Raw genomic sequence first — 23301 nt, forward strand, 5'->3', positions numbered from 1 at the left:
GACAATACCTTTTCTTTATTTCAATATATGTAAGAGTTTAGATGATTTGTACCTGTTTAGTTCAAACAGATGTAGCCCTCCAATGAAATACTGTGTTAAAGGCCAAGTGTTGGATACGCACTGTACAGCAGCATTCATAAAACAAGTGTTTCCAAGGTTGTTCAGCCCTGTAGCTCCTTTGTGAGTTGGTACTGCAAAGACAAAATTTAATACTTAGTACAAGAAATATTGCAGAAACATGTATGCCCCCATGGTGCAAAATTGAAAAGTATCACTAGCATAAATATACATTGTATATCATTTAATTGAGAATAGTACCAACACAATTCAAGACATTGAACAGACAATATTTTCCTATGTCCAGAGTGGATTGACCCATGATCTTTGACCATGTGACTTCAAATTCAACAGGGATCATCTCCTTAGGATGTACCAGTGTACCAAGTTTGGTGTCAATCAAGCAATTTTCAATAGGTCATCTACTTCTTAAGATGTACCAGTGTCCCAAGTTTGATGTTCATCAAGCAAATAGTTCTTAAGGTATTGAGTGGACAAGACTTGTTCAAAATACCAACAGGTGCAAAACAATATACCCCCTCTTTTTCAAAGGGGGGCATCAAAATGTTGACTTAGATGCTCTGCTCCAGTCCCAGTGTTTTCAACAATTTAATCTTCAGTATGTGAAAACTGCCTAATCCGACAACTGTGTAATCCTTTTCATTGGACATTCAGACCCTTACTTCTCAATTTCCTATCTTCATTGTTTTTTACACTGTTTATTCTGACACACTGTGTATTCCAACAAAACAAGATGTACTGTGAGCAATGTTCACTAAGAATACCCCCGCTTACCCCAATCTCCCAAAAGGTGTTGTTAATAGGTATAAATTACCTCTTTCCTGAGTGTAAAAATATGGTATGCCTTTCTAGAAGAAAATGGAAGATATAGTCCGAACACAAATCCATGGCATAAACCTATAATTTTGACCTTGAGATCAAAGGTCAAGGTCATAAAGAGGTCATGAATGTACATGACACATAGTCTCATGGTGATACACCCATGTCTTATGGTATGACTATGTCAAAACCCTATAATCAATTTTGACCTTAAGGTCAAAGTTCAAGGTCATATAGAGGTCATGAAGGTACTCGACACATCATCTCATGGTGATACACTCATGTGTCAAATATGGTATGCCGATGTCAAAGAACAAAGAAGTTATGGCCCGGACACGAATCTGCACAGACAGACGGACGGACGGACAGAGTGATTCCTATATACCCCCCAGAACTTCGTTCGGGGGGTATAAAAATGGTTTCCAAGTGCATGTCAATTTAGACAAATTTCACTGCATTAACATAACAGTTACAGGCTTATAGTATCTAATACCTCTCATGATGTACACAAAAAATTGATGTTAACAACCCACTGTGAGCCCCACCTTGTTCTTTTCTTGCTCCCGTTTTATTCTTTGCCAACTGAGACATCTCTTCTGGCCATGTCAGGTCTTTATTTCGAACTGAAATTGACATAAAAAAATAAATAATATTCTAAACTCCAAAACATCAAAAAACTCTATCTAAAATGTGAGGCAGACATTACATTTATTGACAATCTACTCTGTAATCAAAACCTACCCTCTATCAATACAGATTGATTTTCTTCTACCCCGCATTCTTCAACTGTCATGGATTCATCTTCTAGAAGTGTCATGCTCTGCACCAATACAATGGAACATAAATTCATTGAAAACTTTGCAATTTCTCAATACAACTGTTTATATTTTGTAACAATGCTCACTGAAATACAGCAGATCTCATTACAATTCATGGGAACTGTCAAAATTTATTTACGGTGAATTAAACAACAACTTCACTGTAGCCATAAATTCCAAAAATTAGAAATTGGTTTACCGAATTAGTACAAATAATATCTACTGAACAAGTAATGTATATGCTAATGAATTCTTTTTCTGAACTTAAAATAAATGTCTAAGTCTCTTACGTCATCTTTACTTCCAATTTTCCATAACCGAATGTCCTCTCTGATAAATCGGACTTTTGTACAAAGAAATTCATAAATTTGTTGAATGGTGTGTTGTTTGCTGAAGGTTGCAGTGAAAGCGACATAACGCCTGGGTATGGGTGGGGCATTGGAGACATAGCTTGTCATACCTGAAACAACATTAAAGCCTAGCATTTATTTCTGACAGATGAAACATCTTTTCTTTGTTTTTCATCAGATCTATTTTGACTGATCCATCAACTTGGAGGGGAAATACCTCCTCAGAGGATTTCCTCCACTCCTTCCCCAGGGTGTCAGGGGCAAAGACAATAATATATATAAAGGTCACATATGACAAATATAAATATGCAAATAATAACAACAAGAATGACTTGAAAAAACTTGATAAATTTCTGTACTACAAAATGTTTATAGATATCCTGAATATAGAGATTTCTGGTAATAATACTTTGTTATAAAAAATATATATCTTTATGCAGTTTGTAGGGGTGCAGCATTCATATGATAGAGTCCACATGCATACATTGTGCAATGAATTCCATAAGGAAACTCATTAGATTGTAGATGTTTTCCCGATGCTAAGTTTTCTCAACACTTTACTGAAATGTTCACAAGCTTTCATTACATCATTTTCCACATCTATGCTCCACTGAATAATGCTTGTATTTGCTGTGTTTTTATTTTCAGAATTCTGACACTGCCTACAAAAGCAGCATTAGCTGACAAATTTTATAGATTTTTCATATGTACTGCATGGATTTGGTCAATATTGCTAGATAGTATTTCACAAGACGCTTTTAGCCTTAACATCTTACGGTCAAATGGTCAGTGTTATACAATAATCGATTGTTAGCTCACTGTGGGCAAATCTTAGATCAATTATGTAACAGGATTGGATGAATCCTTGGTTGTTAAAGCATTACAAATTATTCAAATTTTTTTTTACTAATTTATGGTTTTAAGCGTACAAAAATGTGAGTAATTTTGTATTTGCACACTAAACCGAAACTGTGATTCTGTTCCAAAGTATTACGACCAAAGGAAAAAAGTACGTTTTTCTGTGAAGATTTATTCTGATAGTTAACCCTGGGGAATTTATATTCTTTAAAGGCTTTAAAATCCTAACAGAGGACAGTATAGCTCACCAGGAAGTGTCACTCTACATTAAAATCCTAACAGAAGGACAGTATAGCTCACCAGGAAGTGTGACTCTACATTAAAATCCTAACAGAGGACAGTATAGCTCACCAGGAAGTGTCACTCTACATTAAAATCCTAACAGAGGACAGTATAGCTCACCAGGAAGTGTGACTCTACATTAAAATCCTAACAGAGGACAGTATAGCTCACCAGGAAGTGTCACTCTACATTAAAATCCTAACAGAGGACAGTATAGCTCACCAGGAAGTGTGACTCTACATTAAAATCCTAACAGAGGACAGTATAGCTCACCAGGAAGTATGACTACATTAAAATCCTAACAGAGGACAATATAGCTCACCAGGAAGTGTGACTCTACATTAAAATCCTAACAGAGGACAGTATAGCTCACCAGGAAGTGTGACAATACATTAAAATCCTAACAGAGGACAGTATAGCTCACCAGGAAGTATGACTCTACATTAAAATCCTAACAGAGGACAGTATAGCTCACCAGGAAGTATGACTCTACATTAAAATCCTAACAGAGGACAGTATAGCTCTCCAGGAAGTATGACTCTACATTAAAATCCTAACAGAGGACAGTATAGCTCACCAGGAAGTGTGACTCTACTTATCTTATCCCCTTTAGTTCAAAAGATATAGTCAAGGTTATAAATTTTTGAAAAGTAGGTCAAAGTTCAAAGTTAAAGTCACAAGTCTTGATACCAAATGAAAAGCCTGGTCATGAGGCATCTCTATGTGAAATAACAAAGCCCTATCCATCATACAATGTCAACATTGCCAACACCTGGGTCATGACAACAGCTCTGCAGACATTCATCCTGGTGAGTTAAAATGGTGGAATATAATTAGATAAAATCTCTTACATCAGTTACATCGGAATTTAGCAAATAGTGGAAGACTAAATAATTTTGGTTTAAACTATTGAAAACAACTTTAGCCTGCTTAAATATTTTTTGATATTCTCAATTATTTTTTTTTTAATAACTTTAATCTTAGTTTCAAAGTAAAAAATGCCTATTTCTACATCATTTATGTTTCTTATAAAAGTTTCAGTTTTGCATTTAATCCTTTCTCTTGTACCCCAGAGAAAAATGGTTCCTTTCATAGGAATTTTCATGAAAGACTAACTCAAATTACCATTGCAATATACAAAAGCTTAGATTAGAAATGTGTTTATCCTTTCACATTCCCCCAAAAAAGTAATTTTTTAGCTTCTCCATGAATCCTCTTTCAAACACATTAAGTTTAATCATCAAACCTTTTTATCATCAACAGAAAAAACAATCTAAAAATCAAATGACACATAATTCATTAATTAAAAACCACTGTTTGGGTTTTTTTTATTACCTGAACACATGAAATCTATATATATATTTTTTTAAAAAACAAACACACAAACAAACAAAAAACCCAGAAAAGTTGATAGTATTACCTTGCTGTCTTTAAGATCTGGATATACTTACTGAGTGCCATGCCACCAATGCCGGACATGACTCCAGAGAATGAGGTAGGGGTGGGGCGTTGAGGAATGACTTGGTGCCGTAACAACTTGACTGTAATAGGGTATAACTCCAGCTCAGGACTGCCATTGTTATTCTTGGAGGCTATCACCTATGAAAACAAAGCAACATCACTAAGTCTATTATGGGGATAAGACAAGACAAGCAACTAATCTTTCTCTGTACAGAGGAAGCAAAAATGAACTGCAGGGTGATATCAAAGTCACATTCTGGAATTTCTTTATACTATCACTAAATTACAAAGCAACACATGTGTATTACATGTGTACATTAAAGCACTTCTCTATACATCTATACATGTACGCACTTCTCTATACATCTATACATGTACGCACTTTTCTATACATCTATACATGTACGTACTTCTCTATACATCTATACATGTACGCACTTTTCTATACATCTATACATGTACGTACTTCTCTATACATCTATACATGTACGCACTTCTCTATACATCTATACATGTACATACTTCTCTATACATCTATACATGTACGTACTTCTCTATACATCTATACATATACGCACTTCTCTATACATCTATACATGTACATACTTCTCTATACATCTATACATGTACATACTTCTCTATACATCTATATATGTACGCACTTCTTTATACATCTATACATGTACGTACTTTTCTATACATCTATATATGTATGCACTTCTCTATACATTTTTAGCACACAATTCAAACTTACTGTTCTGGGAAGTGCAATATTTCCTCCATACCAGGTGGACAACGCCCTCCATATAACCTCAGGCACCAGTTCAAAATCCTTACCCCTCACCAACATAACGTCTCTGCGGAGTCTGCCTCCCTCATTGGTTAAACTCATTACCTGTGGCAAAAATTCCAACTATTAGTAAGTTTTATGTACACATGATTAATGCTGGACATTACTAACAAATAATATTTACACCGAGTAGAATGTGCATTTAACATCAAACATTTACTCAGTCTGTACTAACACAAACACTTCATTGAGTTTTTGTGAAACAGAGAGAATTTTTAAATCTTGGTTTACATTGTTGCAGAATGAAAACAGTAACTTAAACAACTGTATAATGAATGTAAAAAATCTAGAATTGGGTCAGAAATACTACAGAGAAAATGTTTGATATTGGTTTGTCTGTGGTGTGAATGAAAAGTGTGACGTTTCATATGCTTTTTCCTATTACACTGTAAAAAAAAAAAAAAGGATTATAATATTCTAATTCAGAGTATTGTTGAACATATAAATGTTTCAGGAAGGTGTAAAACCTTTTATATTTCAGATTATTTTCTGTTGCAAGTTATTTGACAAATAATTATAAAAAGCAAATCAACAGAATATGAATGTTGTCACATGATATTGTCATTGAAACTGATTTTCTGACACATGAATGTATCTATAAATAACTGCTGTTGTAAATTAACCCGTTTACATGTACAGTCCCACTTGGACGGTGAATGAATGGTGAGTGCAAGGTGAATAAACATAGAGTGAACGGCGTGTGAAAGTTGAACGCAACTTGGTGATCAGTGAGCAAACACAAAACATGAACCTGATCTTTCCTTAACGCTCTCTCTCCCTTCCCCCTCCCTCCCTGTCTCTCTCACATACAAAAAACCTGTCTGTATTCCTACATGATCCTTAGTATGCATATATTGAATATGTATTATGATATATACAGATTGTTTACAAACAAAAAAAACATGGTGAGCAAACAGTGAATGCAAGATGAACGATTTTGTCAGAATGTCTCGGATGTTTTGTACTTATTTTATAATCACAAAAGAGATACTTAATAACGAATAAATTTTATAGTGCTGATATCACCAGACTACATTTGCAGCCCTATAGCTTTTTGTATACATTTCCAAGAACAAATAAATAAATATAGACGTATGCAATGTTGTGAGAAATATCATACATCTGTACATATATAGGTTTATTCTAATGTTGAATATTTCCTGCAAGATGAAAAAATATAGTTGGCATACAATAAATCAAACAAGCAATATTTAATGGATAATTCAAGAAGCTTTTTAGCATCTTTAACAACGATTATTCATAATTGGTCCCATCACATGTCTCGATATAGCACCTAGTCATTCCTTAATATAACATTTATACATGCAGTTGAACTGTATCAGTTAATATTATTTCAAATCAATGCCTTTGCACATTCCTGTATATTCTATTTTACTTCCCATGAAGTGTACAAAAACAATCATTGAGCTCATACAAGTATATTTGTAAGGATATTTCAATGAGGAAAATCAATTTCATAGAAAAAAATATTTTGATGTTTGAAAAAAAAAAACACACTATCTGATCAACCACGGAACTAGTCCTCTGATATTGATTTATGAAATTTAGGATGTCTCAAAGCAACATTTTGCCAAGTTTTCATTGGATTTTCACAGTTGATAATCCAGATACTTTGTAGTTCAAAATCACATTTCTGATGTGATATAAAAGTTTCCTTCCACCCTTGTGCATGTGTTCCTCTTTTATTTTGTCCTTGTTATAAAGATCAAAGCTTTCATTTTAGAGTTCTGAATGACAATGCAAAGACTGAACACTGAATGCTTTGTGAACCGTGAACACGTGTGAACACACAATGAACGCATGGATGGAGACTGCAAACGGAAAATGGGAAAGTAGAACATTTCTGGGACTGTACATATCAATGAAGGCCTTACTATAGTGTACCTTGATGTAAATAAATGTACCTCAAGCATCACAGGAAAAAAGCATCTGTTTTTAAGTTTGTACAATTGCTTAGTGTTCAAAATCTTACAGAACTGTAACCTTGGTAAAAACATCTTATGCTTAAATTGTATGAAAGTATTACATGATTATTCTGTCTATACAGATGTTTTATAATAATGTGTCATGCCATTCAAACACTTAGTTGTAATGTGTGTGCACCACAAGATGAAAATCTTGAGCAATAAAGATATAATAAAGGTGTATCGTTCTTCTGTGCAGTCTTTTGTGATGCTGACATCAAAACAAACAAAAAACTGTACTTTTTTTTCTTCTCTGAACTTGTCTAGAATTTACATGCACCTTTTAAAACAATAAAATCAATTGAGAAAGCCTCAACAGGCACTCTGTTTTTCCTTTTATTTCTTACAAGTTTATTGTTATTTCAGATTTCCAAAATTTTGGCTTCAGTATCACTGAAGAGACATTATTTGTCAAAATGCGCATATGGTGCATCAAAATTGGTACTGTACAAGTTTTACATTAATCATGTGACTTCTGACAGAAAATAACTGCAAGATTTGAATAAGGTTAACACCATACTGCTGTACCTTTGAATTACTGGGCGTGATGAGGTTGGTGTTGTCTATTGGTCCTGGTTTGACTGGGAGTGGAGGCGTCTGCTGCAGGCCTTTCTTGCGAAGTTTTGGGGAGGGACCTGGACTAATGCTCGTCAATCCATTCGAGTCTGATGCAGACAAACAAGTTTTGATTGGACTACTACAGGCAGACTGAGATCTCTGTGGAATTGTGCTGGATTTGAAACCTCCATTAATCTGAGTGTTGAATTCCGAGTTCTTTCCCTTTGTGATCATATTGACAATTATAACCGAGTCATCATCCCAGGGTAGAGCTTTAGACGCATGCTTGCCTTTGGTGATTCTGTGTAGAGCTTCTGTTCCATTCACTCTATCGCCCTCCCCATTATCTAATCTACCATTTACTAACTGAATCTGAAGTCAAATAAAAATATTAAATAGTTTAACATTGTCCAATATTGGTCAATTACTTCATGTAAAGATTAAATTTACATTTGGAATGACAGAAATTCCTTTTCATATACAGTATAATTTGTCCAAACCAGCCTCTGAGTACTCCGGCGCTCTGTCAATTCCGGCCACAAAATATAGTCCCTAACATTTCTTTAACAAATCCTTTATTAATAATTCCCTGTACTCCGGATACTGTGTATTCTGTATATCGGCCGGCTTACACAGTCCCAACTGCTATCAATTAATTTTAATTATCCTGTGTAAACCGGCCTTTCGATGATACACCACCCTAATTGTTGCGGTCAATTGTATTCGGTGTACACAAGGTCCCAACTGCTCGTAATTAGCTCTAATTATCGCATTTAAACCAGCCACCCCACGATGACCAACCTGTCGGTATTCAGTCGATCACACGCAGTGTACACAAAGGGTGTCTCAAGGGAAGCCACAGGTAAGTAAAAGAGTGCAACTGGCGATGAGTCGCAATCAGTTTAAAATACAACCTGATTTTTAGGGGTGCACTTTTCAATTATGACAGCACCACGCACGAGGTAATGGCGCCTTCCCCCTAACGACAGAGACAAGAACTGACATTTAAAGACAAGTTCAATTAATCGATGAATTCGATACATTCTTGGAATGAAAAAAATCGGCAACAATCCCGTTATGTTTTCCAAAAGCAGGGTTTCCCCTCATGGACTTCTCGGAGCTCTACGGCGAGTCAGACAGTGATGATATGCAGTTAGTTAGCACAACTCGTCATGTCCGGTCGATCACTCTGTATTGTATTAGTTTCCGTTTCACAAATTGAGACAGTTGAAAGCGATACATTTACAATGAAAGCTGGGAAAGACAAATTTTAAACGAACAAAACACAACCTTGACGAACGTACATAATGTAGCACTTGATATTGGCGATGATGTAGACGAAATCGACAATTTACCAACAGAAAATTGCGCGAATAATTCCCAGATTTTAAACTCTTTAATAAAAATTGAAACTTTTTCAAATGAGCACGACAATAAAACACTGACATTTATATTTTTACATTTTGAATTCTTTTGCGATATATTAAAACGTTAGCAATGATTACACACGTATGCATAGATAGTGAATACAAGGGAAGCAACTCTCATTCTTGTCAACATTCTGCACTCCGGACTCTGTGAAAACCGGTCAATTTCTTTGGAACCACACATAGCCGGTTTAGACAGATTATACTGTACATGAAAACAAATGACAGATACTATATGGCACAATTAGGCCTAAAATAAAAATTACTTTGTTTCTGATAACTTGATCTACATGTACCATAAATTGTACCTCCTATCCTGGATTTTTTAAAGAAAAAATTCATAACATATTCTTCAAAAAAGCATTGAAGAAACATTTTTTCTGGAATTGACACCTGTAATTACTTCATAGGTAATTAACATTAAAGGATATTTAAAGGTTTCATATAAGTGAAAAATGAGCCCCGCCCCCTTGTGTTCAATTTGTTAATGAACCTACAACTTAACAGAGATTGTGATCAGACTGTTTCTTTATGTACTATTAAAATTAAGAAGAATGAAAAGAAAACAATTCATTACAAACTGACCCACCATACTTTTTACTAAGATGTTAGCAAAAATACAATAGTTTATATTTTTGGCCTTAGTGGATTAAATGTCAGCGAAACTGTAGACAAGACATACCTGTGGAGAAACGTAGTCAAACCATGAATTCCACCAAGTCATGCTAATCAGGTACCAGACCTGTCCTACTTCAAAAGACCTCTTGGATTCTCTCTGAAGCCACTCTCTATAAAATCAAAAACACTCCATCAGTAACTAGAAACTCCATTTAAGAAATAAGGTATCACTACAGTCCGTCAGTCATTTGAGCAAATCCCAGAAAACACTGTGGCTTTGATAGAATTTGATAGACTACATCAAGTAGTAACTGTTTCTATATTATATAGATGTTTAAATGGGATACTTTGTATATTTACATCTGTGAACAATATAGAACAATGTTTTGCATCTTTTTGTAGAATCTCAGTTTTAGTCTGAGATGTACAAAAGCAATTTTTCAAGAATGTCACTGTCGAATAATGCATATCTAATCTTTACAACTTTATTACTTGGGTAATGAGGACAATCATGCACATTATCAGTGAGAAATCTTACTTGATTATTTCCCCTTCTTCTTCCTTTGCTTTGGGTTTCAGTCCCATAATCAGATGACATATCTAACGAAATAACACAAAGCGTTATTTGATGCTATATACTTTGATCATTACATGTACTAAAGTTTTATACTTCTCAGACTGTGTATAAGAGACTGTATATCAGAATGAATTAGGATTAAGGGTGCACCTGACTGAGTAAATCTAGAAAATTGTCTGCCAAAGCATTATTGACAGTCCACACCAGATATTCCTCTTGTGTAATACAGCCATCCTGTCAAAATAAACATCAATTCTGTCAATAATAACAACACAACAAATGCTATTGCCTTCACATTTTATTGCCAAATGAAGAACATTCTACAAACATAATAATTTTTCATCTCTTTTCTGACTCCGATAAATATTCCTAAATTACCACATAAAAACATTTTCAAATAGCTGGATAATCTATTTCAAATTCTTGATAAAATTGCATTCAGAATCATATTGATTTCTTTTTAGCATAATTACCATTTTATGACTTTCATTCAATCAATATTGGTGTGCATGCAACAAATCTAAACTAAAGTTTAAATACAGCTATTTCATCAAGCTTTTGTCAATACATTGCAGTAATTACATTTGATAATGTCACTGGGATATAATAACCACTGTCAATGTTTACCTTGTCACCATCATGACTTGCCAGGATTTCTTTCGCAACAGTATCTGGGTCCATTTTGTAAAAAGGATCATATTCCTATAAACATTTTAAAGCACTCATCAAAACTTGAAAGACTGCAATTTAATCAATCTCATAGAGTGTAATATAGTTAAATACTAAAAGAAAATTTCACAATGCCAGTTATTCACTATTATTCAAAACTTAAAACATTTCAAGTAAAAAGTACCACTAGGGTACATGATATGCCCATCTGGAACCACATGTACATGATTCATATCTATGTTTGCATGTTTGAGGTCACAAGCTCTGAACTGTAAAACACAATTCCAGAACGAGGCCACAGTGATCTACTTTCAGAGTGCGTTCGAAATCGCCGTTCTTCGTACGAGTACAAATTCCTGTCGATACCGAACGCAACCTGAGAACGGGTTCAAGGTGCAAGAACTCACACCACCTCTGTAGGTAGTGTGGTCAAAGAACAAAGAACACGTTCGTGCGCACATGTTCTCACCGTTCACAAATCTAAGAACGGAGCACGAGAACAACTGGAACAGCGATTTTGAACAAACTCTAGGTTGCAACACAACTTCCCACAAGATGTATCAACTGACCAAGTTTGATGGTCCTAGGTCTCACAGTGTCAAAGATATGATATGGACAGGATATGTACATGTATAGCCATAAAATTCCAAAATGAGGCTACAGTGACCTAATTTCATTTGCAACCCCCACCCCCCTTTTCCAAGATCATCAACTGATCAAGTTTGATGGTCAGGCCTCACAGTGTGGAAGATATACAAACAAAATTTGTATATCTATTGCCATAAATTTCCAGCAGACCACAGTGACCTACTTTTGGGTTTTAATACACCCCCCAGATGCATCAGCTGACCAGGTTTGATAGTCTAGGCTTCACAGTATGAAAGATATGACCTGGATACAAAAAAATTGACATTCAGACAGACAGACAGGATAGCTTATACCATAATACCACCTGTTACAAAACGGGGATATAAAATCTATAATTTTACCCCTTCATGTAAATAATCAGGTTGTGAGAATTTGCAGTGTAATGATTTATTGTCATTAGCAAGGAAAGACACCCTGGAGAAAAAAGTTCAGACCATTACAATAGCTGTTCCATTTCCTATTGTCCATCATTGCCCTTCTACTTGCAATACTGTTATCAAGAACTTTACTTCAAAATCAATTGTCTGAATGCTTCTGTGTTGAGTTGATTGGTGAATAATTTAATAAATTTCATTGTGTAAATGATACAGCAGTATTCTGTTTGTCTAGGAAAGCAACTACAATATAAACAGAAACCAAAAAGCGGTGAATTTTAACAAGGATAGCTTCATAATCATATGTTGCAAAGTTCATAATGTCTGCATAGGCTTTTATCTGAAATCCAATCTTAAATTCAGTTGACTGGTCTTCACCTTGACATCCAACTGAATCTGTTATCCCCCCCCCCCCCCCCCCCCCCCAAAATCTATAATTACTCAAATGCTTACAAAGACCCATCTTTAGACATGTTAACATTGTGATGTTACCATGGTGTCTGTTGGCTGGTTCCCCTCTCGTATTCTCAGCAGGGCCTCCACCATCTGTACTATTTCCTTCTCACACAACTTGCCATTATGATTGACATCAAACACTTTGAAGCAAACTAAATGACATAAAACAATCAATGTAAAAATTTATTCCCTCTACCTTCATCCAAAACTTTCTATGAAAATAAAAATGACTAATACACAAAATGTCACTTACAGCGTAGACTAAATGTACATATATTTCATTTAACTTTAAAGGTTGAATTTCCTACATTTTTGTCTCTCTGTCCCAGGCCCTCTGCAACAAGCTGAAATCCCACATGCCATTTCTTTGAAGTCAATATGATTATCTCGGTTTTCATCAAAGGCATGGAAGAGACCTACAGGTAATCATCAATTGAAATACAATCATTGTCATACAGAAGGTGATTAAGACAATTTCTTCAATCTTTTGTACAAATTGCTTTGATTTATCCTCAGCAAGGGGTATTCTTATGTTTAAAATGAACTTTTTTTCCAATACAATACAACAAAAATCAATCAGATTCACCACCAGTCAATTAAATATTTACTGACATATTGATTTTTTTTCCTCCTGCTAATGCAGATGATGTAGTCCACATGCAAACTTTCAGCACTTTGTTTCATTTATTTTATAATTCCGTGCAATCTTGGGTAAAAACATAGTTAGTATCTGTTAGACTAGTTTAATACTATATTTAAGATATGTACATGTTTTCAACTGACTTACTGATGACCGTCAATGAAGAGTACTCACTTTCACATATAGCATCTGGAACTGGTGGACAGACCATGGCCTTGAATGTGTCAAGGTCAAATTTCCCACTTTTGGATTGGGATTTCAGAACCCAGTATCTTTTTTCTAGCTCACTTATGTCTGTCTCCTCCACTGAAAATACACAACATACTGGATATACAAATACACAAAAACTGGATATACAAATACACAACAAACTGGATATACACATACACAACAAACTGGATATACACATACACAACAAACTGGATATACACATACTGGATATACACATACACAACCTACTGGATATACACATACACAACAAACTGGATATACACATACACAACAAACTGGATATACACATACACAACATACTGGATATACACATACTGGATATACACATACACAACATACTGTATATACACATACACAACCTACTGGATATACATGTACTGGATATACATGTACTGGATATACACATACTGGATATACACATACACAACAAACTGGATATACACATACACAACAAACTGGATATACACGTACTGAATATACACATACACAACAAACTGGATATACACATACACAACAAACTGGATATACACATACACAACCTACTGGATATACACATACACAACAAACTGGATATACACATACACAACATACTGTATATACACATACACAAAAACTGGATATACAAATACACAACAAACTGGATATACACATACACAACAAACTGGATATACACATACTGGATATACACATACACAACAAACTGGATATACACATACACAACAAACCGGATATACACATACACAAACTAGATATACACATACACAACATACTGGATATACACATACACAACAAACTGGATATACACATACACAACATACTGGATATACACATACTGGATATACACATACACAACAAACTGGATATACACATACACAAACTAGATATACACATACACAAACTGGATATACACATACTGGATATACACATACACAACAAACTGGATATACACATACTGGATATACACATACACAACATACTGGATATACACATACTGGATATACACATACACAACAAACTGGATATACACATACACAACAAACTGGATATACACATACTGGATATACACATACACAACAAACTGGATATACACATACACAACAAACTGGATATACACATACACAACAAACTGGATATACACATACACAAAAACTGGATATACACATATAGAACATACTGGATATACACATACACAAACTGGATATACACATACACAACATACTGGATATACACATACTGGATATACACATACACAACAAACTGGATATACACATACACAAAAGCTGAATATACACATACACAACAAACTGGATATACACATACTGGATATACACATACACAACATACTGTATATACACATACTGGATATACACATACACAACAAACTGGATATACACATACACATACTGGATATACACATACTGGATATACACATACACAACAAACTGGATATACACATACACAACAAACTGGATATACACATACACAACAAACTGGATATACACATACACAACAAACTGGATATACACATACTGGATATACACATACTGGATATACACTGTAAATCAAAACTTTGTAGTGTTTAATGTCAATCTGGTTACAAGATACCATCATAATACCCCCCCCCCTCCCCCCCCCCCCCAAATTCTACAGCTTAAAAGTTCTACTCCTTTAAAAGTTAAATTTAAATGTGAAAACCGTTAAGAAAACCTATAGATAGCTACTTACAGTGGGTGACACCCGCAAGTGTCTGGTAGAAAGTGGGTGTGTCTGTATCATCAGAGAGGCTGACTGTCATGGGCTCCATCAGAAGCCATTTGGTCATTTCTGTGGCATCAGGGTGTGCTTTCACCCACAGTCGAAAATAATCAAAAGTGACTTGATCATTCTGTTTGAAGATATAAAATCATCCTTAGGATCACCATGAAAATGATACTGGTTTTGTCTTACATGTGTGTTGTAACAAAATATAAAGTCAAACAGAAACTGCGTAAAATTTTTACACAGATGTGGATAATAACACAATGCCAATTGTAATATATATTCAAAATATGAATTTCAATATATTTATAATGTTGGCTATATAATCAAATACACAAAACCAATCTCCACTCCCCAAAATAGAGAAATCGGGAGTCAGGGTTTACCTCCAAGAAGAGGTCTGAGAGAGCGCTGGAGATTTGTCCCTCAGAATCCAGAACCAGTTTATCCATCTCATCCTTCTGTACATAGGAGTAACTGTCATCAGCGTACATCCCAAACAGCACTGAATCAGACACACAAGAAGCAAAAGAGTTGGATATTAGTCTAAACTTTATCTCTTTTAGGACAATTCACAAACAAGGTTTACAACTTCTATCAATATATCATTGGCTCAGACATTGTTACGAGGGAGTGATTAGCATGGAAGGAAACCTACATGTCTAAGTGGGCAACCGCCATACTTTTCAACATACAACCACTGCCAATCGCAAGTACACAGCAACAAAATGCGAGCACATTAATCACTACACTACCCACACACCAATGGATGTTAGGATCAAAGTAGGACACAAAAGATATAACAGGAATCATGTATCCTAAATGTACATGTACTTGAATTATTCTCAGTAAAGTGAATTCTTTTTTAGAATATGAATACATGAAAGTCAATCTGATTAAAATCAGATCCTACTAGTGTAATGATCTATGTGAGCGGATCATAGCATCTGATTTTAATCAGATTGGCATCAAAGCTATCTTTCAAAAACTCGGAACATTCAAAAGTACATCTACACACAGTGAAGGGCAACACACAATACGCCAGTTTCGAGATAAGAGCTCTTCTGTGTAGGAGGTGCGTTTAGTGGAACTTTCAATGCCTAAGCGAGACAGAGGAGTAGACCTATAGCCAATGAGGGGGATAGTAGAATGTATTAAAAGTGACTTCTGTTTAAACATGTAAATGTAGGAAATACGAAACATATTGGAAGAAATGTTTTACTACATGGAAATTACATAACAACAATGTCCTATTTGCAAGTAATATCTTACAAGAGATGTGTTATATATGTCTCTGATCCTAAATATGATACGCCCAAGCAATGAAATAATGTGATACAATAAGAATTCCATGTATCTAATTACTCCCTGAATACTTATCATTTACTTAGTTTGTGTATCAATGGAGTTCAGGTGATGAAACTGCGTATGAGAAACTTACTGAGCACAGTCACTTTATGCAGTAATGGGCATTTGTCCCACTTCCGCATGTAAACAAATTGTTTCGCGCTTTTCTGTGTACAAGAGTTCTCTAAAGGGAAATAACTTGAATATATCTCGAAACTTTCATATCACAGAAAACCTTAGAGAGAGCCAATATCGACAATTCATTTTCATGACTTTATACTTCATGAATAAATATCAGAACTTCCTTATCAAGAGGTCTTCATTGTATAACTGTTTGCTGTAAAAAAAAAAATTCACAGTAACTGTTTAATGTTGATGCTTTTCCTATAAAATAAAGATTCTTTTCAATATGCTCACATTTTATTTTCTCCTCTGCAGAGCCTTTGGTGAGGATAACCAGACCACACAACAAGTCCTTCATTGACAGCCCTTTAGAGGTACCCCCAAATCCTCTGTATAGAAGCTACAAGCATTCAGAAAAGGAAACAAGTCATTGGTACACAAAGGATAACCTTTATAATATAATTCTTAAGGAAATATACACTGCAAATATATAGGGAAATCAGATTTCACGTTCTATAAAGTGTGTCCAACTTCCAAGAATAGAAAGATCAACAAGATTAAATTTGATCACTACAAACAACAAGGCAATTCTTCTGGAACTTATACTATTGTTACAGATGCAAATTTCCTTATGAAACATTTAAATCTGACTTAAAAAGACTGAAAGATAGTCAGTTTCATGCTGTCACTTTATACTTTATATAAAAAAGTAGAGTATATATACATTAGCAATGCCAGCCGGAACTCCATCTCCCAGAACTTCTCGACAGAAAACAATGTCCGACATCTGTCCCCCGAGAGTGGCCACTCGTTTGAAGGCATCTTTTGACCGTTTCAGTTCTGCGTCCCTCACTGTTGATAAAACATGAATATTTGTGAAGTAATGCAAAAAAATTTAAGAAATTCTCTACAATTACGAACCTATCTAAAAAAAATTAATGAATTTGATTTTGCAGAAACAGAATAGAAATGGAGGTGCCCTCTTAGAAAGACATACACAGTATCCATTGGATATTTTTTGAAATATAATGGTAACTCATGAATGACAGAATTTACATAAAGAAAAACATTAGAATTTAGCTGTTAATTAGCAACAAGTAGAGAGCAAGCTATTCATTTGTACAGACATTTCATAGAAATAATAACTATTAAGTCCTCAACAACAACAAAAAACACCCTGGAAATAGCTGACAGAAAAACCAACAGATTGTTCGAAGCAATGTGAAATAAAAGACTCTAAAGAGACAGATTGAGCTCAAGCCACCTTGTTATCTGAAGAGTCTCAAATAATACCCCATCACTGACGGAGGCTAAACTGACTTAAGTATGCTATTGATTTTCCTCCTCTGGTGAAGCTGGAATATCTATTTTGCAACCTTAATTAAACAAATACCTAACCATTACACAGCTAACTATCACTACCCTCTAGTTACAACTCACAATTACTGAGAAAAAAGACACCACATCAACATTTTCAGAATCTAATGTTGGAAGGTATGAGGATATGATGCTCAAAAATGATTATACAATATAATTGCATATACATGTAATACCATCCTCTCAGTAAGCACACCTATTAGTCAATTTAAAATATAGTTATTCAATGATGGGGGATACCAGTAGAAATATCAGGATTTTCTGTTGTAATTGAAACACTGAAACAGTGAAATCAATATCAATATGCTGGAAATGTTTTAATTGCTTAATCTTTTTTTTTTTTATCTATTAAGTTCCTATTATTTTCATGATTTTGCAAATCCTCATGAAAACCTAAAATCAGAATATCAGTACAACATCCAACATTTCTGCTTTAAATACTGAAGCTGACCAACGTAGACCATTTGTGATGGACGACCAAAATATGACCAAGGAGTACTATTATTTTCCAGAATGGCTTGCCACTTCAGCGATACAACATTCTGTGTTACCTACACCTTAATGTTATAATGACCTTATTCTATATGTCTAGACCTTTGTAATACACATATTCCGTGTTACCTAGACCTTAATGTTATAATGACCTTATTCTATATGTCTAGACCTTTGTGTTGACCTTACTATGACCTAGATATGCATATTGACCTCACTTTACATATGACCCAAACTTAACTGACCTTATTGTATGTATGACCTTTACCTTAGTATTAGACCTTAGGTTGACTAAAAAAAGTAAAAATCTCCTATAATCCATGGTGTATTGGAAGTCATGGCCAAGATTTGAAGTTGTGGACAAGTAGACAACCATGACAATGGGGGCATAAAAAAAATCAACATCAACATCAATAAAACAACTCAAATTCAATGAAAATCATACTGTATTTGCAATGTGTGAATTCTATAATAATCATGATTTTACAAATGCTTTTTTTAGATAAATTGTTATAACCTTTTATCTTGGGTTTTAACAATTTATATATCTCTTACACTTTGTGTACATTTTATTGCTACATAATATGTGTAACTTTGTAACCCCACTGTGTTTTCCACAATATGTGTATCCTTTAGTCTAAGGAAATACAAATAATAATTCTTAAGATATTAAATTTTTTATAACATCACTTCTTTTATTAATGTTACCAAGACTGTGAGTATATTTTTAGATTTATTTCCTTATTCTGATCTATTAATGGTTGAATGTTGATAAAAAAAAAATTGATGACCCAAAACGGTCAAAGAAGACAGATAAAAAACACATTTAAGGCCACACCAATTTGTAAAATAGTTCTTCGGATTTTCAAACAAAAAAAGTGAGGCGAGAGGGCGAAATTATTTTACAAATATTATTTTTAATTTTGGAGATAAAAATTATGAGGCGAGCGAATACAAGAAATATAAATATTTTTAATTGAATTAAGTGTGATTTTAAAAAGCGGGCGCCTAAAAACAAAGATCTAAAATCATCAGATATCATTTGTTTACCACATACACTTAATATTTTTCAACTTTGTTGATATAGTTTACAATAAATAAGAAGTATTTCAGGTTTCAAAGACTTATTTTCTTTATACCTAATACATGTACTTTGCAACATTAACTGATAAGGTCTTTTTGAAGCATTTTATTTAAGTTTCATTTCTACAAACTTTCGATTCAGAGATATGCATATTGCTAGGGACACATCCAGTTTTGACATTCATTGCAAATGCAATATCCATTGCATCGCTTTGAGCATTTTCTTGAATTTTGATATGACATCACCAAACCTTTTGTGAATTTGTCATTAACTGTCGGTCCGGTTTAAAATAGTCATCGATCAGTACCCCTTGCTTGTTGTAAGAGGCGAATGAATGGGGCGGTCCTTCAGATAGGACTGCAAAAACTGAAGTCACAGCAGGTTTGGCACGATAAAGATCCCTCAGTGCCATAGGCGCTGAGCATAGGCCTAAATTTTGCAGCCCTTCACCGGCAATGGTAACGTCTTCATGTGAGTGAAATATTCTCAAGAGAGACTTCAGTCAATATATAGGCTAATCAAACAATCAATCATATGCTATCAATGTTCTCTAAATAGTGGCATCGAATAGGGCTTCAAAAGTTTCATCGGCTTCCAGTTCGATTCCAGCATGAGGAACAACTTCCAATCCAGTGTTATGAAGTATCGTACATATTAAGATAGACATCATGAACAACTTAATTAACCGTATTACACTGTTAGGAAATTTCTCGAGAGCCCGCGCTTCTGTCATTTGTCAGCATATACATCAAAGTTATTTGTGCGCTTGTTGTAAAAACTAAAAAAAATATTTACGGATATTTTTGAACACGCTGGCGGATATTATTTTTTGATAATATTATAATTTGGATTTGTTACAAATAGAAGCGGCGAATCCGACGAACTAGATTACAAATTGGCATGGCCTAATCACAAAATTATACACAAACGTATGGGGGACTGTCTGAGAAGACACACCTTTGTTGTTGTTTTATGGAGTAGAAAGTTAACCAAACTCTATTTAAGTTATAATACTAAGTTGTCACTAAGCAAATCTATATTTAGAAAGGTTTAGTCATAGGGAATACTAGGTGCAAAGTCATTTCTATCTGTGAAAAGTAGATATACATATATACACAGTAAGTTGTGATTGAAATTTAAGTAACATTTTCTACTCTAATAAACATTGGTAAAAACCACTAGATAAAATCACAACTTGACTTTCTTTTCTTAATGACTAGATGTTCTATATCTATTTGAAACAAAAGCAGACTACGCACACAAATCCCCCCCCCCTTCCCGTGTTATGTGGAATTTAAGAAAAATGTTTCCAAATCAACACATTTAGTGTGTCTTATTCACTATCACTATCACTGTCACTATCACTATCACTGCAAATAATACTCAAGTTTTTAGCGATAACTTTTCCTCTAAAAGAAATGTACATCCTATATGTTAGGTATGTGCACCTAGCTTTTACTCCTCAAAATATATCTATCTGCTCCTAGTCTTTATACATGGTACTTCACACATCAATATTTTAATAAAACAAGAATATCAGTTAAACTGATGGATGCATGCTCCCCAAACTGCATCTAACCAATGAACCACACTTCATATAATGAATGACTCTCACAATGATCAATAATTGTTGAAATATTAGGATATATGATCAATACCTGTTAAAAAACTATTGAAATAAGAAACTTTTTCCTCATACAAGGTACAAGTTCTGCATGACCTTGACATTTCCAAAATAATTTTGAGAGACCTTGGTCCAAAAGATCAATATCAAACTGTTAAAAAAATGTTCAAATGAAGGCTTTTTCATATATAAGGCATATGTTCTGAGTGACTTTGACCTTTACAGTTGACTTTGAGTGACCTTTGTCTGAAAGCCATTATTAGACTGTTACTTATTTATGTGATACATGATCAATACTTGTTCAAAAACTGTTGAAAAATTACCTTGGTCCAAAAGTCCCTTCACAAGGAATATTATCAATTCATATGAAGAAAGTTTTAGGAGATATGAACTCAGATAGACGGACCAACATTTGGTAACTATAAGCTTAAAATTTTATGAGCTTATTAACACATGCATAGTCCATAATATAAACTCCTAAGTTGGCACTGAGCAATTAATTTTAACTCATAAAGCTATTTCATAGCAATGGACGAGTGACGCGGCATCCATGATTTCATAGTTAGTTTCCTATCTGATATATACCTCACAAACTGTAACTGAGCAAATCAGCTGACAATTTTTTTTAAGCTTAACTCATAATTCTTTAATAACTTGAACATCTAAATTTGGTAAATTTTTTAACTCATAAGCCTCTAATAAAAGCATGGAATGACAGGTCCACATGACATTTTTCAGGGAGCATAAAAACACATCAAGATGCAATTATGATTACCTTGTTTAAGGAATTGTGGGAGAATAACTAATAAATGATATGGATTCCTTAAGAAGTGGGTATCTTTAACCATATGTGGCTATTTTTCCAAATATGCAAATAGGGTCTCAGCCCCAGTCCCAAATTTATTGAATTATTGGTGAGCGAAATCTCATCTCATCTACAAACAATTTCTTATACCTCATACTAGTAAAGTCGTTGATATAACATGAACTACATTAAGGGATTATGACTGATGCAAACTGAAGCCCCAATACGACATTACGTCTAAAACGGTACTTTCATTTTATTACAGCAATAATATAATGCAATGCAGTAGTGTCTACTGATTTCTTGTCATGCACAAATTTAATTTAGCCAAATCTTCTTCATTTCTTTAATACATGATTTATCGGTTCTTTGAATAATTTTTTCTTTCTTTCTTTTTTCAAAATCATTTCAAAAGAGTAGTCAAGGATTTCGAAATGTATAGGTCCATGGAGCAAATGTTATGCGACGGAATATTTACAAGAATAACATATAAATGTCTCAATTTACTTACTCCTCTTGCATGCCTCTTCAAACGGAAAGTACTGAAGCTTGGATTCTTTGCCTCCCATTTCGATTTCAAAAATTAATTCTATACACGATTCCTATCACAACTATACATCATTATTTATAAATTTTTGCGAAGTTCCTGATTCTGTCGTCCATCTTACATCACGCGACGATAATGACATCTCGCGAGATTTATGCAAGTCAGAATGAAAACATAGTCCTATCCCTGACTAGTAATTCATATAATACATGTCTTTCATTGTACGGGCGTAAAATAATCTTCTTCGTGTATTCATATAGGGAAAGAGGTGCACATGGAGATGGATTGTTCTTGCAGGTGTAATATAAACATCAACACTTCTTGACCTACATTTACCAAATTGTATGGAAGCCTTAAATTGTCATGGAATATATTTTGGCCAGATCATACGATTGATCCAATGACATTGAAAAACTTAATCGTATGCGACTGATTTCCATTACAT

At 34.3% G+C, this 23301-nt stretch overlaps 1 protein-coding gene across 3 annotated transcripts in view; it reads right to left on the reverse strand.

Moving 5' to 3' along the window:
- The window catches only part of LOC125667845 (ubiquitin carboxyl-terminal hydrolase 32-like), a 54689-nt gene extending 31481 nt beyond the window's left edge, over positions 1 to 23208 (reverse strand). For 2 of the 3 annotated variants that reach the window (XM_048901526.2, XM_048901517.2), the window contains exons 1-19: positions 22821 to 23150; positions 17652 to 17779; positions 17222 to 17327; positions 15844 to 15962; positions 15425 to 15584; positions 13643 to 13774; positions 13137 to 13244; positions 12865 to 12980; positions 11309 to 11383; positions 10832 to 10915; positions 10643 to 10704; positions 10169 to 10274; positions 8030 to 8431; positions 5421 to 5561; positions 4657 to 4804; positions 2006 to 2175; positions 1639 to 1717; positions 1443 to 1520; positions 53 to 191 (exon numbers count right to left, since the gene is read on the reverse strand). In XM_048901526.2, coding sequence (XP_048757483.1) covers positions 53 to 191; positions 1443 to 1520; positions 1639 to 1717; positions 2006 to 2175; positions 4657 to 4804; positions 5421 to 5561; positions 8030 to 8431; positions 10169 to 10274; positions 10643 to 10704; positions 10832 to 10915; positions 11309 to 11383; positions 12865 to 12980; positions 13137 to 13244; positions 13643 to 13774; positions 15425 to 15584; positions 15844 to 15962; positions 17222 to 17327; positions 17652 to 17779; positions 22821 to 22878 — 2411 coding nt within the window. In that variant the 5' untranslated portion in view covers positions 22879 to 23150. Of the gene's footprint in view, positions 1 to 52; positions 192 to 1442; positions 1521 to 1638; positions 1718 to 2005; positions 2176 to 4656; positions 4805 to 5420; positions 5562 to 8029; positions 8432 to 10168; positions 10275 to 10642; positions 10705 to 10831; positions 10916 to 11308; positions 11384 to 12864; positions 12981 to 13136; positions 13245 to 13642; positions 13775 to 15424; positions 15585 to 15843; positions 15963 to 17221; positions 17328 to 17651; positions 17780 to 22820 lie in introns of all 3 variants that reach the window. The other variant, XM_048901509.2, reaches the window with a different exon arrangement.
- Positions 23209 to 23301: the final 93 nt, after the last annotated feature.

Source organism: Ostrea edulis, chromosome 1 (assembly GCF_947568905.1).
Source record: "Ostrea edulis chromosome 1, xbOstEdul1.1, whole genome shotgun sequence".
NCBI lineage: Eukaryota > Metazoa > Mollusca > Bivalvia > Ostreida > Ostreidae > Ostrea > Ostrea edulis.